Source organism: Castor canadensis, chromosome 13 (genome assembly GCF_047511655.1).
Source record: "Castor canadensis chromosome 13, mCasCan1.hap1v2, whole genome shotgun sequence".
Lineage (NCBI taxonomy): Eukaryota > Metazoa > Chordata > Mammalia > Rodentia > Castoridae > Castor > Castor canadensis.
In genome coordinates this window covers 2,708,419-2,726,723 of record NC_133398.1, presented here as the reverse complement: position 1 = coordinate 2,726,723, position 18,305 = coordinate 2,708,419, and the positions used below count along the sequence as shown (strand labels likewise).

Below are 18,305 nucleotides of genomic sequence, written 5' to 3'. Positions count from 1 at the left end.
TGGGGAGAGTGGTGGCGTCTGGGAGGGTAGAAGTGACTGTCGTTTGGACAGTCACTCCATGAAGCCATGGAGATGGCCTGGCTCAGGCTCACAGACAGGGCCCGAGACACAGCCCTGGGAGCAGGGATCTTGCTGTTACTTTGCAGCTCAGGAAGCTGGCACCAGAGTCTTGAGTAAGTTACCAAGGTCACTCAGCAGGATGCAGCAAAGTAGGGACTCCAAAACTGGGACATACCCTTCCCTAGCCTCGGTGGGATCCTGGGGGCACAGGGAGGATGTTGGACTCCAGCTGTCCCGATAGTGCCTGGTGTCTTGCCTTGCTCTGGGCCTGTCCTGCTGTGCTCCTGTGGCCCTGAATAGGTCAGGATATCAGAGTCCCCTGGGTTGTACGGCCTGTGAAACCTGGAAGAGCCAGAACAAGCTGTCTTCTGGAGCCGGGGCTCCCAGAGCTGAGCACTGCTGTGCATGATAGTAACCTTGACCCACCAAGCTCGCCCTGTCCCAGCACCCCTGGCCTGAGCTGGAACACAGAGCTGCTGGGCTGCTGACCAGTATGTACCTCTTCTAAGAGTCTCGGCCGTCTGTGAACCTGGGGCCGGCCAGTGTTCCTGGGCGAGGGTGAGGACAGGGATGAGAGGTAGGGCAAAGCAGGACCTGGGCTCCCTCAGCTCTAGGAACCTATGGTAGAAAGTCCCCTGTGGGATGCACCATAAAGGAGGGGCCACAGAAGAGGCCAAGGCTCCCCCGGAGACAGCCAGCAGCTGGGAGCCAAATGGGTTTTTAAACTATTGAATGTTTTAAGAGGTAAAAAGATCTAACAGAATGTGGACTTAGCTTTCTCTTTGCACCCTGGGTGCCATCGGAAGAGTGAGTGCACCCAGTGAATGCATCTGATTCCAGCAGCCACACCAACCATACCTCAGCGTTTGGGAAAGGCCAGCAGTTACCTAATCTCTTGTTCCCTTTTTCCAGGAGCCCTGGTTTTTCCACTAACACGTTCTTTCCTGGAATTCATTCTCAGGGTAGGAGCAGGCTCTGCCAGGATGCACTTTCTTCCTCAGCCATCACCTCTCGTGAGCATGAACAGAGGGAGGTCCTCCCATGGCTGGGTGGGGAGCAGTGCCCAGGTCTCAAGGGGAGATGGCACCTGATGTGGTATCAGACCCAGGTCCAGCTCCCAGCTTGTTTCCAGGCCTCTCTGAGTCTCCAAATCCTTCCAGGAACCATCCCGTTGCTCGCCTGCTCCGTGAGGGCCTCTCTGTCAGGCCTTGCTGGACATAGGGACACAGCTGGAGGGACTGGCTCAGGCTGTGCCTAGTCTAGTGGGGCTCAGGAGCTCTGAGCAAGGACCTGGGTGACTGGGAGTGGGGAGAGTGAGGAGACTGCCTGCCACAGGGAGTAGCTGTCACAGCACATGGGACAGTACTTTCCCATTGGAGAGCTGCAGAACTGCACAGAGACGCTTCTTCGGACATCTCGGGGTGGTTGCTGGAGGGAAGTTTCCCTGGGTGGGTGGGAACCTGTGCTGGCTCTGGAGCTTTCCTGTGCTCCGTTTGTCAGTCTCCCCATAGCTCTTGTCAGCTGGAGTGACCTGCATGTCTCTGTGGAGAGGACACACGGTAGGCTCTGGGTGCTGTCCACCCCTGCTTGAAAGGTAGGGCTTGGGGGGGGCGGTAATGTCAGATTTCAGACCCAGAAGGGTGTTCAGTGGGAGGGGAAGAAGCAGCTCTGTGGGTCTTGCTGGCACTGTCTGTAACCCCACCCCTACCAGTCCTTGGCGCTGATAGGCCAGGTGTCCCTCTGCTAGGCCTATTCAGGCTGTTTCTGATTGCCAACCCATGTCCCTGCTCCTGCCAAGCTGGTGTGACTGCTGTGCACAGCAACTCTTCAGGTACCCTGAATCAGAGCAGCAGGGCCTGTTTTGCCATAGCCCTGTGTGACTTATCTAGGATCCTGTGTCCCGACTTAAGGCTGGCGACCTGGTAGCTTCCAGAGCTAAGTCGTGGGCCCTGGGTCCAGTGGTGGGAAGGGGAAACTGCAGACCAGGCTTTCCACTGCACATCTTAGGTGGAGCTGGGTAGGGAAGGGCAGCACGCTATGGCCAGGCCTAGCAGTAGGTGGAATGAGGACACCTGGGAGGGTTGGTTCTTTCAGCTCTGGACCAAGACCCATATCCACCCAGCCCAGCTGTTCTGAGCATCCATTTGTGCTTTTGTTAGGAGTTGTCTCAGGCCATCTGAGGAGCCTCAGGGCTCCCGGGCACTCCAGTGGCCACGCCAGCATCCTCAGCTTGTTCGCCTTTACAAGGCACAGGTGTTCAGTGAGTGATTCTCAGAGGCCTCACCTTCAGCTCTGCCCACTTTTCTGGGCCCTCCCAGTTCCCAGGAAGGACAGGGACATTGGTTCTGCCTGAGTTTCCTGAGGTTGCTGCCATATATTATCAAAACCAGGTAGCAAAACACCAGATTTATTCTCTCCCAGGTCAGAAGGTCCATGGCCACTGTCCAGGAGTGGCAGACCATGCTTCCTGTGAAGACTTGCCCTAAAGCCAGGCCATTTTCAGTTCAGAACCCTTTAACTGAATTCTATCTGCAAAGACCCTATTTCCAAATATAGTTATACTCTCAGGTTCCAGGGTATAAGATAGGGACCCAACTTTTCAGGGCCTTATCCAACCCACTTCCCAGCTTAGCCTGGAAAAGTGGGTGTTCTCCCCTAATTCCAAAGAGCACACAGACTTAAGAGTGAGTCTGTGGACCAACCAGCTGGTCTCCAGTTCTCCCTTTTGCGCGGAGTACTGAGGCTTCAGCAGGGTGGGTGCTTCCTGCTTCCCTGGCGCAGCTAACTGGTCTGCTGGGTGTGACTGGCCAGCTAAGGCCAGTGTGCAGGAGGCATTGAGGTGTATTTCACCTCTCGCCCAGGTCCAAGAAGGGTTGGGTGTTGGGAGCACAGGCTGCACACTGCCTGATGCAGGTGACTGGTGGCTAGCTGGGCAGGGTGCCAGTGACCCTGCCCAGTGACTTGTCCAGTATGGTTGCTGGCAGGTAAGCAGATGAGAGGTCTCTACTCCTGGAGGGCCCAGCTGGAGGGGTCCAGAGAGACCCCCTGGAGTTGGGTAGGGACCTGGACCCTCCTATTGCCCTGGGCACTCAAGGGCATCAGGTTTGTTCCATGGAAACTGTGAGCAGTGGTGATTTCCAGCCAGACGGGCTGATGTAATGCTGGAAGCCTGGCCTTGTTCAATGACATCATGCCAGGTGGGCGTGCCAGGGACACTCTGATTTGGGCACCCACAGAGGGTGGGTGCCAAGGGGCTTCAGAAAAGGGGAGGCCTCATCATACTGAGGCCAACAGTGCTGCAGGGTCACTGGAGGGAGGGGGCCATGGCACACAGGGCCACAAAGGGAAAGGGCAGAGGATCAATATGTCACCTGCAGGTGAGGCAGTGGCTGGGATGCCCACGAGAGTCTAAGGGGTAAGGGGGTCCTAGTCCAGTGGCCATGGCCAAGTCCTGCCTCTCACTGCCCCTTGGTGTTTGCACGGCTTTGGCAAGCTGGAGCAATTTCCTTCCTTGGCTAGAGAATGGGGATAGGGGCTCATACAACAGTCCATACAGAGCCAGCTCCCCACCCTGTTGTCCTTCTGTGGGCCACATCAGGCTGTCCTGACCACACTGTAGAGGTGGTGGTCTGTTGTCATTGTCATTTTCCTCAGCATCATCCCAATCCTGGCTTATTGGTCAATGGATGCTCACCCTGTACCCCTCTCCCTCTCTTGCACCCTGGGGAGGGGCAGGCCCTTGGTCAGGGCTTCCCTGTGCAACTGTGCACCCTCAGGAGCCCAAGAAAAGGCAGGACTGGGGCTGTTCAGTGGTCACCGCTTGTTCCTAGCAATCTGGGAGAGAACAGAGAGGTAGAGCCACTTGCCCAAGCTCACACAGCTGGAACATGGTGTGGCGGGACTTTGAGCCCAGGTATGGATCCTTCCTGGGCAGATGTCTCTATTTTCAGAAAGGGCAGTGAGGCTATGGATATCAGGTGTCAGACTTCTGCTCAAGTCCTGTTCCTTTATTCTCATGCTAGGACCCCTTCTGGCATCTACTGAACTAAACCCAACTCTATCTCCTTTGCTCATTGGCATCTTGGCCTCTAGCCAGCCAGCTGCTGCTCATGCCCCACTTGGTGGGCCCCCCTCATTGTTCTCTAGCCTTTCTGGTGCCAAAGCCTGCTGGCCCAGTGCAGTGAAAACCTCCTTCCCCCCTCTGCTACTCCTTCCTGTTCCCCCTTCATCCTGTCCCCCTCCTTTCTGTTCCACTCCCTCCTGCTCATTCCTGTCCCCCTCCTTCCTGTCCCTTTTCCTCCCTGTCCTCTTCCTACTCCCTCTTTCTTTCCCTCTTCCTGCCCCCCTCCTTTCTGTCCTTCTTCCTTCCTACCCCCTTCATGTCCTTCCTCCTTTCTGTCTCCTTCTTGTCCTTCCTTCCTTTCTCCGTCTTCCTGCCCCTCTACTTCCTGACCCCCCTCATTCCAGTTCCTCTCCTTTTTGTTCTCCTCCTGCCCTAATCCCTGGTGCTTCCTACTTTCACCTAATGCTGGTGGCCTATTGGTAGAATAGAATCCCTGTTCTGTGCTGGGATTTCCTTGACCTTGGGGACCTGGTCTCTTAGGACGAGCCCATTACTTGCACTCAGTAATGCCCACAGCAGGTCTTCAGAAAGGTCTGCACAGGCAGCAGCTGGGCTCAAGGGCACCTTGGTGTCTCTCCACTCTATGGAGGTGTGGGTTATCCACAGCCATGCAACTCCCTTGTGCCTGTGGCCTTCTCTCCAGAGCTGGGCTTATCACCAGCTATACTTCCGTGAAGCCATGTGTATGGAGCTGCTTTTCCAGTGCTGAGTTTCCCATGAGCCAGCAACACTGCCTCACACTGTCCCTTCATGTCAACTAGTGACCTTTACACTAGAGGGCTTGGGTGTGGGGCACAGCCCATGGCCTTGGCCTGAGCCAGCAGGGTGGCTTACCTAGTATGAAGCCTCTCTCTCTACACCACGAGGCCTAGTGCCTCCTATGTGGATGGTTGGGGCACATTTGCCCCTTGTCACAGGGAGCGAGGGTCTGGAGCTCATGGAGAACCATGGCCCTTCAGTATCACCCCATGGCAGATGTGTGTGTGCTCTGCATGGAAGTGAGGCCCTCACTCATGGTGCAAAAACTCCCAGGGGTTGGCTTGTTGTAGTCACAGATGATGCCAACCCACTCTGCTGGTTGACAGAGAGGCTCAGAAGCCTTTTTTAGAGTCAAGAAAAGGGAATTAAATAAAGCTAAATGTGAACTTCTGTGCTTGGGTCTAAAATGATCAGCTATCAAGTGTGGGCTGAGAAGGGACTTCAAAGCATCTTATAGGGAAAGATGTAGATGTTGAACCCAGAAGAGATCTTCAGTGTGACATGGCAGGCACCAGAATGTGTGTTGTTGTGGCGACATTAGGAACAGGGAGGCAGGCTGGTCTAGGGTCGAAGACCATGCTGCATAGAGGTCAAGTCACAGAGCTGGAGTCTGAGCCTGGGAATAGAGAGCTGGCCCCATTGAAGAGGAATGGCCAGGAAAAGAGGATTAGACTGGCAGAGGGCGGACAGGGATAAGTGGAGCCATGTAGTATCCATCTCCTCCTCTGGGCCCACCTCTAAGCCACCTCCATGATGTCCACCTTGTTCTTCCTGGCAGAATCAGTTGCTCGGTTACTTGTGCTATCTTCTAAGAAAGCACAAAAGGCTGTTTCTTCCTGCCTCAAGACTGGTAGTCAGGGACACTGCTTATTCACCTTGGTCCTAACACTTACCAGGAGGGCAGGAGTGATGCTGGGATGAATGGAAGGAGGAGCAATTAAGCTGAGTGCCCTCCAGCAGGCCTTCATACAGCAGGGTTCTGGATGGGCTGTGAGCCTTGGCCGGGGATTGACACCTGTGGTGGGTGGCGAGGATGGTAATAATGATGGATGTGGTGGTGATGGTGGTGATGATGACAGTTATGGTGATGGTGGTACTGTTGATTGTGGTATGTTGCTGCTGGTGGTGCTGGTTGTATGATGGTGATACCAATGGTGGTGGAGATGATGATGGCATTGGTGATGATGGTAATGGTGGTGGTGATGCTGATAATAGTAGCAGTGTGATACTGATAGTGATAGTGGTGATAATGGTGATGATTTGTGATGGTTATGATGATTTGTTATGGTGGTGATGGTGGTGGTGTTAATGGTGATAGTGATAATGATGGTGATAATGGTGATGATTTGAGATGGTGATGGTGTGATGATGGTGGTGATGGTGGTGATGACTGATGATGGTGACTGTGATGGTGGTGATGATGGTTATGGTGTTGATGGTGATGGTGATGACTGTAATGATGGTGATGATGGTGATGGTGATGGTGGTGGTGTTAATGGTAATCGTGATAATGATGGTGACAGTGGTGACAATGGTGATGATTTGTGATGGTGATGGTGATGATAATGGTGACTGATGGTGGTGATGAAGGTGTTGATGGTTATGGTGGTGATGGTGTTAATGATGATAGTGATAATGATGGTGACGGTGGGGACAATGGTGATGATTTGAGATGGTGATGGTGTTGATGATGGTGATGGTGGTGATGGTGGTGATGATGGTGACTGTGATGGTGCTGATATGGTGATGATGGTAATGGCATTGATGATGGTGATAGTGATGATGATGGTTATAATAGCAATGACTGTAATGGTGATGATGGTGATGGTTGTGTTAGAGACAATGATGACAATGGTAGTGGAGGTGAGGAGATGTTGGTGGCAGTGGTGGCATGGTTGTGGTCATGGTGATATCAGCAGAGGTGGTGTGATGGTTGCTGACTGCCCCACTTGGTCTTCAGCAACTCCTGTGAGGTGGGGCTGGGGTTTATTGCCCTCTCCTATCATCAAATGGAAGGTGGTGTAATTAGTTCCCTGAGCTGAAACTTTAGTCAGTGCAGCAGCTTCAGGGCCTCCACAAGATTGGATCTTGGTCACCCCTCCCTGTGCCCATGTGCCCATGGTGGGAGCTCAAGTGTGTCATCACTGTCTTGTACCCAGGGCAGATGTGAGCAGATTCCCCTCCCCCAGCCATTGTGAGCTAGTGGCTACATGCAAGAACTGGACTGGGCCTGGAGGCAGCCCTCATACCCATGCACCCTCCAGGGGGGTGGGGACAGACAGCAGAAGGACTTTTTTCTGACCACATGCACCTGTTTCTAAGACACACTCGTTAACACCACTCAGCTCCTGGATATTCCCCACAGCTACCACAAAAATTGTGGAACAAAATAGTCCTCTCCTGGCTCTGCACTTTGCCCTTGCATTTTGTGTGTCTTATGAGTGAAAATTTCAAAACAAGATTGTAAATGTGACTTGTTTGGGTCATGAGGGCTTGAACAGAGAAGTTGGATAGCTTGGATGTGGGAAGCCTCAGAGGATACCAGGAGCAGGAAGGGCTCTGTGGTTCCTAGATGCTCCTACTCCAAGCCTGTGTCACAGTCCGCCAGGCTCTGGACAGGAGGACGCAGGCATTGTGGTGCATGGCGTGGGGGCTGGTTTCCCCATTACTTTGCTGTTGTTAGGAAACATGGTCGTTGATTCTCCTGCTCCTGTTGGCAGAGGTTGCTGGGTTCCACACTCTCGGCAGCCTTGAGGTCAGCTCTCTCTCCATCCTCCTCGTACTGGCAGGAAAGTGTGTCCAGATGTGGTTTGGGAGTGCTTCTAAGACCACTTAGCACTGTGAGGGACACAGTTCACTTGTGAACCCGGGAGAGCCCAGGGCTGTCCCCCAGCTCTACTTCCTCTGACCTTGACAAGAAGCGGGGAGCCAGGGACTTGTCCAGGTAGGTGACCAGGCTCCATTCAGTATGATAACTCAGGCTGGCTGCACTTTGTACAGGTGATGGAAAGACCTGCCAGTGCTAGGGGACAGGAGAGGGGTGATCTGTGGCCAGGGGCTGCCAGCAGCAGGGACTTGAGGCTTGCTCTTGTTAGAAATATCTTGAGGATATTGGGGTATCATGAGAGAGATGACACTACTCAGAAGTCAGTAGGCGAGGCAAAATTTACTTTTGCTGAAGGGTGCATCACACGGGGAAGTCTGGGAGGCATGCATACTGGGCAGGAAGTCCGCAGGGGTTTTATCTGATGCCATGCTGTCCCTCTCCTGCCCCTAGATTGCAGATTTTGGGCTCACAGTCTACATGGTTGGCTAATTGGAAAGAGGACATTGGGAGGGGGCTTTGAAGACAAAGAAGTTTCAAAGCTCAGGGAAGCAATAACTGTTTTAGGTTATCAGCTTTGGAACCAGGGCATCTAGTGGAATTCTTGCCTCAGCCCCACTGAGGATAACAACCCTTTGTTCTTAACAGAAACTTTTATCATGTTAAGCAGAGTCCATGAAGCCAGCGTATGGGCAGTGAGTTAGTGAGACTAACATTTGTAACAGCGGTGGTTACTGATTAAATCCTTTGATAGAAAAGACCCCAACTAATTGATTCTCACACTCTTGGTTTTGCTCCATGGACAGCACACTTGTAGACCACTTCTCCTGCGCAGCTTGTCTTCTCAACTTATTTGTGTCTCTCCATTTACAAGCATGGAGGTTTCTAGCTAAAATTAGCTGACAAAATCCACAAGACAATCAAAGTGCTCAGCCAGGTCCCTGTGGAGTCTGTTTGACTTGGATGAGGAGGGCTGGGAGAGTATGGCCACAGTGGGAAACAAAGGGCTGCGCGCAACTAGAAGGAGCAGCTCTGGGAGAAGCGTCTGCATGGCCCCCAGGGTTGCAAACTCTCCAACGAAAACTTTGCAACTTCCTCAGTTCATACCAGCAATGCAGCCGGGATAAAATCTCATTATCGGCAGAGGCAGAACTGACTGGCTCAGCAAAATGCTCCCAGTTCCGAGCCAGCCAAGGACAACTCCCCACCCACGGCCGAGTGGCAGTGGATTCCAGTGCTGCCCGACCTGACCTGTCCTCTGGGGAAGATGGGTCACTCCATGCTGCTGATGTGGGCACATGGTCTGTACAGCTGTGTGGAAAGGCTGTAGTGACCAAAGGTGTAGAGGTGGGAGCTTCTAAGGGCTCAGCAGGGGTTTACCAAGCAGGTGTGTAAGAGGAAAAAATGGTGGTCAGTTATCAGAGCAGGGGTGGCATTCAAACACTGCCACTTGGTTGTCTAGGCAGGTGACTTAGGGCCACTGCATCAGGGTCGTGGTTTTGGAGTTAAGTGGCCTGGAAACCAGGGTTGGAAGAGGAGAAGACTGAGCTAACAGGCAAGGCAGGCAGCCACTCATCCCTGTGCGGGTGACCTGCCTGTGGTAGGAGCTGAGAGCACAGGGTGTCCTATGTGTGGGGTGCACAACATAGTGCTATGGCCTTGACCTCCAGGGAAGTAGCTCCAGGGCAGGAGCCACTCAAGGGCAGCCTCCCTTAAGTGGGACCTATGGCAGTGGCCCTGCCTCTCTGCGCTTCTGTTTGTACATCTCTGAAATGGGGATGAGAGAGGTGTCCCCAGAGATGTGAGGACAGCATAGGGTCAGGCATGTGAGAGAAGGTCACCTTTGCTGGGAAAGTGCCTCGTCTGTGCCCCAGGGGCACACTGAGTTTGACAGGTGAGCATGGCTGTCATGCTGGGGCTGGAAAGTGGGGCGTCAGTATGGCTGTGAGCTCCTGTAGGGAGGGGACTGAGTCCCAGACACCATGGTGCCACCTCAGGACCCTCTTGTTGTCAACAGCTTGCTCTGTGCTACAGCCCATTTGACAATATGACGCACACATGCACACACCACACCAGATACATGCATGCATGCACACGTGCATGTGTGTGCACACACCACACATATGTACATGTGTACACACCAGGCAGTCTCAAATCTTGCTACTTGGCCTGCATTGGTCCATGGGCCTGTAGTTTGGAGAACGTGTGGCCCTGCAGAAGGGCTGGAGAAACAGCATCAAGGAGGCCCTCCTCCTACCCCAGGGATGTAGAGGACAGTGGGAGATGAGACTGGTGCCTCTAAACCTCTTCCCTGGTGAAGTGGGAGGCAAGGCTGGTGCATCTGGGTGGTGCTGACCTCTGCTTTCCCAGGCGTAGGCCAGCACCAAGGAGAGGAGGACGCGGGTGGAAGTGTGGCAGGACAGAGGGTGGAGAAGGGTGGAAAGGTGGATCTGAGGAGGCTGGCAGGTTACATCCTAATTCTGGCCAGGTGTTGGTGTTCAGGGGACATTTAAGAATCGAACATGACATCAAAGGGAGAGAGGGATAAGAGCCCCATCATTCCAGGCCCCGTGTGTGCAAGTCATGCTTTTACCATCAGCAATTTTGAGCCTTGAGGCTGGGGCTTGGAGCCTGCATCCCCATCATGTGAGACGTCTGGTTTCAGACACCTAGTACTTTAGCTAGTACCTTAGTATCTTAATGCTTTCAGCACCTAGCCCCATTCCCCTGGTGCCCCATCCAGGCCTGTGTTCTGACTCCCACTGTCCCACGCAGGGCTCTCCATTAGTGCTTCTGGGTGCAGTCACCATCTTGTGTCTGTCTAGCAGAGAGGTTGGACACCTGGCCCCAACCCCGGCCTGGAGGCAAAGCCAGGGGTCAGGTACCTGGCTCTCTGGACTTTGTAGTGACCTGGTGGCCCCAAGGTCACTACAGCTCTTTCTCCTCCCAGTCCCCATGGGTGTGTGGAGGTAGGAGTGTGTCATGGCGCCTCTTTCCTGCCCTCCCAGCACCCATGCAGCTATGGGGCTGGTACTGAGTGCGGGGCAGACCCTGAACCACACCATCCATGCCCCAGGGGTTCAGAGTGCCCTTCCCCCACCTCACATGCAGCCAGGAGGTGATGGGTGGACTAGAAGGCGGTCTTGTCTTGAGCCAGTGCACCTGAGTTTCCCTTTCTCCACAGTGGTGGAGGGGATGGGTGCACCCTGCCCTTTGACAGATATGTCCAGTGTCCAGTGTCAGTGTATGTAACCGGGCACATTTACTGGTGTGAAAATACACTGAGGACGTGGTAGGCCACGATCTTCAAGTCACCTTCAAGACACCTGCACTTGAAGGAAAGGGGGAGGTGGGAAGGAAGGGGCTTCCCACTTGGCCCAGACTGATGGCATGTCCACTCTCAGGCTGAGAACCAGGGCAGTTGAGGCCAGTGCAGGTTGGGTTTCGGAGCAGGCTGGACACATAGGAACAATGGGCCGTGTGCTGGTCCCCTGTGTTCATTATCCACCCCTGGGACAGTGATTGTCTACTGTGTGTGGGAGAACACAGGAAGGGGGGAGAGAGGGAGGCAGAGGAGTGGGCACAGATGGAGAGCAGGGACAGAAACTGGAGACTGAAGTGTCTAGTTTGGGCACTGGCACAGGGCGGGGAGCATGTGAAATGCTGAGGGTGTGTGAGTGGTGCCCCTCTCTTGCTTTCCTACATGAGATGCTCCGGCTTGCTTGAGTGGGGGGCTCTGGAGCAGAAGCAGCAGCAGGAAGTTTTCTGCAGCCTCTCTCTGTCCTCCGTCCCACCTCACCTCATGGGCTGAAGCCCCTGAGCTGGTCTGTGGACAGGGAGGAACCCATCACTGGCCCCTGACCTCAAGTGGGCAGATATCTCCAACCAGGTGTCAGGAGTGAGCTTGGCTCCCACTGGTGCCTGCCAGCTGTCTGTTGCACTATTGTCCTGGCTTGTCCTGTTGGAGAGGGTGGGCCAGTGGTGTTATGTGTGATGTGGGGTGACATTAGAGGCTGTGGCTCCCTGAAGGCTGAAATGAAGCAGCAGCTGCCCACTAATGGAAAGAGTAACTTTCTGTCCGGGCTGCTTGTGAGCCTGGGCTGGCATTTTCTACCCAGAGAGGTGGTGACAGAGTGGGTGTTGGTTTGCTGGTGGTCAGGGGCACTGGGCTCATGGACTGCAGGTCCTGGCCACCACCTCTGTGGCCCTCTTATAGGTGCCAGCAGCCTCTTCTTCTGAGAGCATCTCATTTGTCCAGTGGAGGGGACACACTGGGCAGACCTTGGAACGCAGTGTCCTGTCTGCTTCTCTTCTGTGCAGGCTGTGGCTGGTACAAGTCGGCAGAGGGGCTGCAGCTGGGCTGTGTTATGGTGGTACTGAGGAGGGCGTGCCCACCTGTGTGCTGTGGTTGTGGGGCTGAGATTGGAAGGAGGGACTCTGCACAGTCATCCAGACAGAGTGGGGGCTGTTTGGGGGCATTCTGAGTTCTTTGCTCATCATTTGGGGTTTTCAAACCCAAATTGGGGGCCAAGTGTGTGGAACCAAGTAAAGCAGGTCCTTTCAGCACCCTGAGGTTGTTCCCCAGTTCTGCCCATGCATCACCCCCATTTCAGCTCAGTGCTGGACCAGTTTTCTCACAGAGCCTTTGGGAAGCTGGGGAGAGCAATGGGTCCTATCCCATTGGCAATTGCCTCACAGACCCCAGGAGGCCCTCCATGGGCCCACACTCAGTGACTTCAGGTGACACATCCCTCTAGCCCTGCTATGACCCAGTGGAGAGGAGGCCATGTCTGACCTTTTCCTGCCTCTCTGTCCTCCAGACTCAGCCCAGGGTCCAGCAGAGAAGGCTTACATTTCATGAGGTGAGAGGCAGGGAGGCACAACTTTCTGGCTCATGCAGGAGGGTTACTCCTACTTAGGGTCAAGTTCACAGGCACAGTGTTCTCTGGCTTCATTGGTAGTTCTGCCCTTGGGTGCTGACATGGTTTTTGCTGGAATACAGCAGAACTAGGAGCTCAGAACCAGGGACAGCCCTAAAACTCTGCTTGTTCCTATCCCCAGGACTAGGAGCAGTGGGATTGTGAAACATCAGTGAAAGCCTAGTGAATACATGGTCTGGGGAGGATAAGATCTTATCAAGAGAGCACCAGCAGATACGTCTGGCTGGGAGAATGTGGGCACTGTCAGGCAATGGTTCTGGGTCATAGTTGCACCTTCAGTGTGTGATGCAGTGGCCAGAACTTAGATACTCAATAGCTTTTGAATGGATGGATGGATGGATGGATAGGTGAATCAACAGACAGATGGATGGGTGGATAGTGGTGGATACATGGATGGTTGAATGGGTGGTTGAATAGATGGATGGAGGGAAGGAGAGAGGGGCAGATGGATGGCATGCATGGATGGATGGTTGAATGGATGGATGGATGGAGCAAGGTAGGAAGAGAGTGATAGACAGATGGATGGCATGCATGGATGGATGGATTGATGGTTGGATAAGAACTAGAGCTGCGTAATTCACCCACAGTAATTAAGGAAACATGCCTACTTGTTCTCCTCCCCTTCTTCAGTTCTGAATGGTTTTCTGTTGGGTCCCTTCAGAGCTCATGCCAGGCCCTGTGGTTTGCCCCTGGCACATGTGTGCCCACTCCTTGCCAGTCTTTCAGAAGTGTGCCTTGGTTGAGGTCCTCCTTGCCACCCATGTGTCTGCTCTTGGGTTCCCACTCCTCATCCTACCTGGTCCTCCACTGCCTCCCAAGCCCCACTATCCCACCAGGGCTTTTCCTGAGCGTGCACCTCTCACTGATCTCAAAATATTTGGTATTGCTTATTGAGTACCTTGTGTATTCAGAGTTTGCTTGGAGGACTCAGCCTCCACAGCCCTATGAGGTGTCTATTATTCCTTACATGCTCATTCTTCACAGAAAGCAGGGATCAGAGAGGTGAGCAGACTTACTCCAGGCCACACAGCCAGGAAGTGACACAGCTGGAGAGTCACCAGGGCTGGGGTTCCCCACCCTTCTAGTCTCCAGTTTGAGCTAGAAGTAGAGCCTGGGCACAGTGCAGCCTGTTCTGCTCTGGTCAGACTCCATGTTAGGGTGTGCAAGGAGGAGGGCAGCCTTTGAAATGAGATGGGTGTGTGCCCAGAGTCCTACCCATATCCCCCCCTGCAACCTCTGCACCCTGGAAGACTTGCCAGGGCCAGAGCTGTACAGCCACTTTGGTGCTGCCAGGGCTATAAGTCCACAGGGCCTTGGCAGCTGGGGCAGTGGTGCCTCTGCCTGGGATGGAGCAAAAGCTCGCTTGGAGTAAACCACAGGGAACACGCCACCTTCCTGATGGGTCCTGGGCACCTGGGCCCCACAGCCTACCAGCTGAGGGTTGTACAGCTAACTCAGGGTCTGTCCATAACTCTTGCATAACTCATGCAGAGCAGTGCATGATGGTAACATGCCCAGGGAACTCCATACCTGGCATAGCCCCTGGTCACCTTGGCCTGCTGCATGGTCTCCAACCTGATCTCAACATGCTGGCTTGTCCTGCCATGTTCTTTTCCCTCTCCTGAGCCCAGTGGGTCTGGAAGTGACTGGAACATTACAGAATGGATCTAGCTGGCCCTGCCCTTTCTGTTGTGGGACACTGGACAGGTGACCATTGGCCTCAATCTCCTCAGCTACAGAACAAGGAATAGAACATAATCCATGAGGGGCACAAAGGAAGGCTGCATGCAGGTTCTTTTCTCTGTGCCTGAACTGTAGAAAATCCCTTCTAAATCCTAATCATGTCATCAGTGAAGTCATTACTACACTGCTTATTTTCTGTCTGGCTGGTTAGGACCAGAAGATTCCTACCTGTGGTCATTCGTGGTGTTGCCAGGATGGTATCCGGCAGAGTGGTCTCGGCACATATGTTACGGGACCTTTCTCTTTTTCCTAGCAGAAGCCTTTCACTTTTCCATTGCCTACAGGTCTTGGGAGAAAAATGAGTGAGACTGTTGGCTCTAGGAGCAGGTGCTCTGGATAAGCCATGAAGTTCGTTGGTCAGCAGTGTGGTTTCATCGCTGCTGTAGCTTGCATCGGCACTTTGTTCTCTTACGTGGCTGAGTAATAGTCCATTGTATGTGTACACTGTGTTCTGTCTGCCCATCCATGTGGATGAACGTTCACGTTGCTTCCATATTGGGGCTGTTGTGAAAAATGCTGCTGTGAATGTATATGTACATGTATTTGTTGCAGTTCCTGTTTTCATTTTGGGAGGTGGTAAAGTGATTTGGGTGAATTATTTGTGTATCTCTTTCATTTCCTAGGATTGGACTTGCTGGGTCATATGGGAGCTCTATGTTTAACTTATTGAAATACCAAGCATTGCCTCTTTAAAAAGCATCCAGTTAGTGGTCGAGGGATGGTGGGGAAGAAGGCGGGTACCTCTGAATGCTCATAGTCTAGGGTAGATGTGTTTCCAGACTGTTTCAGTATTAGTTCCTTTTCCACCACCGTGACCAAGTACATGACAAAATAACTTAGTTGTTTCAGAGAGTTGTTTCCATTTTAGAGAGCTCAGTCCATGGTCACTTGTCCCATGACCTTGGGTAGAACATCATGGTGGTGGGAGTGTGTGGCAGATAGTTGTTCTTTACTTCTTGGCAGACAGGAAGCAGAGAACAAGACAGGAAGGGTCTAGAGATCATATACCCTCCAAGGACCCCTCCCCCACAGCGTCCTACTTCCTCCAGCTAGGTCCCACCTGCTAAAGGTTCCAGAACCTCCCCAAACAGCCACCAGCTGTGGATCACCTTTTAGAAACATGAGTCTGTGGGAGACATTTCATAAGCAAACCATAACAGTTTCTTAACTACAGTAGTTCTGAATACTGGTAGTTGTTCAATAGGTGTTGAATAGATGGATGGGTAGATGGATGGATGGATGATGGATAGATGGATGGATGGTGGGTAGATGGATGGATAGATGGAAAGATGGTAGGATGGATAGGTAGAGAGATAGATGAATGGATGGATGGAAGGACTGGTGGATAGATGTAGATGGGTGAATGGACAGCTGGGTGGATGCATGGACGGATGAGTGATGGTGAGAGATGAGTGGAAGGATGGTAGATGGACAGTGGATTGATGGAGAGGTGGGAATGGTGGATGAGAGATGGTGGAGTGGATGGATGGATGGAGAGATGGGTGGGCGGAGAGATGGGTGGGTGGGTGATGAAGAAGATAGATGGTACATAGATGATAGATGGAGAGATGGGTGAATGGACGGATAATAGATGGAGGGATGAGTGGATGGATGGAGAGATGGGTAGATGGGTGGATGGATGGTAGATAGACGGTGGATGGACAGATGAAGAGATTAGTGGATGAGTGGATGGATGACTGGACAAACGGCAGGATGGGTGCATGGATGGATGGTAAATGGATGGATGATGGAGAGGAATAGATGGCAGATGGATGATGGATGAAGTAGATGGATGGAAGGACAATGGATGGTGGATAGTGGAGAGATGGTGGGTGGATGATGAAGAGATGAATAGCAGGTGGATGATGGATCAATGGATGGTGGGTGAATGATGGATGGATGGATGGTGGATGGATGGATTGAGGATGATAGAGAGTGGATAGATGAATGAATGGTGGATGGATGGATAAATGGATAAATGGATGGATGGATGGATGGATGATGAATGGATAGATGATGGAGGGACGGGTGGATGGGGAGAGGAGTGAATGGATGGATAGATGACTGGATGGGCCAGCTTAGCTTGAGTGATTTTCAGGAACAGCAACTACCTGTAAAAAGATTCAGCCCTGAGCACATTATCCTCTAGAGGTTTGGCCTGGGGTGCTGTCCTCCCAAAGCACCAGACTGGGTCTCCCAGGTTCCCCTGTGAACATAAACAAGGTTCCTTGTGCTGCTTGTTCACGAGCTTTTGTCCTTTTCCAGGGTGACATCCAGCAGCTACTGTTCGTCTCAGACCACCGTGCAGCTTACGATTACTGTGAGCACTACAGCCCTGACTGTGACACCGCCGTCCCCGACACCCCCCAGTCACAGGATCCCAACCCTGATGAATACGTGAGTCAGCTCCAGCAGGGTTCATGGTGGGGAGCATGGGCAAGACCCTCGGGGATGGTGTAGGGTCAGTAAGGAAGGTCATTTGTGGAGGGACGCAGAAGCCCTGTTTTAAAAAAATCCTGGGTGAGGAAGTGAATGAGCCCAGGAGATGAACTGTGGAATACCTGACTCAGTTTACCCAACAGTACTTCTCTAAATGATGTGGCCTCTCTCGGGGGCAATGTTGGCACCCTCCCTCTTAACCCTTCAAACATGTCCCTACATAAATGCAGCCAGACAATCTCACCCTTGGCCGTGGTCTCTGTGGGGCTCTATGACTCTGTGGGGCCACCTGAAACTTGCACTTAGGCTGTTTAGTGCAGATTGGCTGGTCCTCTGATTCCCAGAGTGTTTGCTACTCTGAAGGATGGCCTATCCTGACTGTTTGTGGGATGAGGCATCTTTGTCCCTCTTACTGTGGTCCACTGTGGTCCTCAGTCAGCCTTTCTCACCCACCTGCCCCCAGGTGTAGCACCTTGGTTTATTTCATCTCAGTTCTTCCTGGCACTTACATATGAAGATCCTGTCCTACCCTTGGTCAAATTTGGCTCGCATTTTTTCAGTCACATTGCATTCTACTCTATTTTTCCTTCAGCCTCCCTTCTTCACCACTAGCCAGACACAGGCTTTCATGGCCCAGATGCACCTCAGTAACCCTGAGAGCAGGGCTGGATGGAGCTGCAGCCAGGCCAAGCCCCTTCTTCCTGATGAGGACATGTTTCTGAGGGCAGAGCTGCTCCCCTGCCACTATGAAGTCCCCCTCATTGGGTCTCTCTCTGGGGTTTGGGTTTTGGGGCTATCAGGAACTTGCTGCTGCATCCAGGACTAGCTCTGGTCCACACCTTTTTGGCTTCAGCTTTCTCTGACTTCTGCTCAAGCCCCCACTCCAACCCTGTCACCTTCCTGGATTTTGTTCTGGGCTGGCTCAGCTTTCGAGGGGACTACAGAGGGAACAGCCCCATCCACAGACTTTCAGACAGGTTCATGCCTAGGGCTGGGCAGTGCTCTGTGGTATACACTCTGAGGGTGAAGTGTAGCAAGGTGCTTTCACAGTGTCTCTCCTTCCTCATGTGGCCACCAATTGACTTTCAGTACCCAGAAGGAGAGGGCGAAGGTGACACCTATTATTATGAGTATCCCTATTATGAAGATCCTGAAGACCTGGGGAAGGAGCCCACCTCCACCAAGAAGCCAGTGGAAGCCGCGAGAGAAACCACGGAGATTCCCGAGGTCTGGGCTGAGGCGGGGTCTGGGCTGAGTTGGGTTTGTGCCAGGCTAGCTCCTGGTCCCTTAAGGCCATGGTGCAAGGAGGGTGAGGCTGTGCTCAGTGTAAGGTCAAGGCTGATTTTGGAGGGAAGGGAGGAGGCTTCCCATGACTGTGACCAGAGTCACTCTTGTGTGCTCACAAGAGTGCCGAGAA

The 18,305-nt window shown here is 52.9% G+C and overlaps 1 protein-coding gene across 2 annotated transcripts in view; it reads left to right on the top strand.

Moving 5' to 3' along the window:
- Positions 1-18,305, top strand: part of Col5a1 (collagen type V alpha 1 chain) — a 157,669-nt gene that overhangs the window by 48,449 nt on the left and 90,915 nt on the right. For both annotated transcript variants that reach the window (XM_074052867.1, XM_074052866.1), the window contains exons 5-6: positions 16,715-16,846; positions 17,978-18,115. In XM_074052867.1, coding sequence (XP_073908968.1) covers positions 16,715-16,846; positions 17,978-18,115 — 270 coding nt within the window. The remainder of the gene's footprint in view (positions 1-16,714; positions 16,847-17,977; positions 18,116-18,305) is intronic.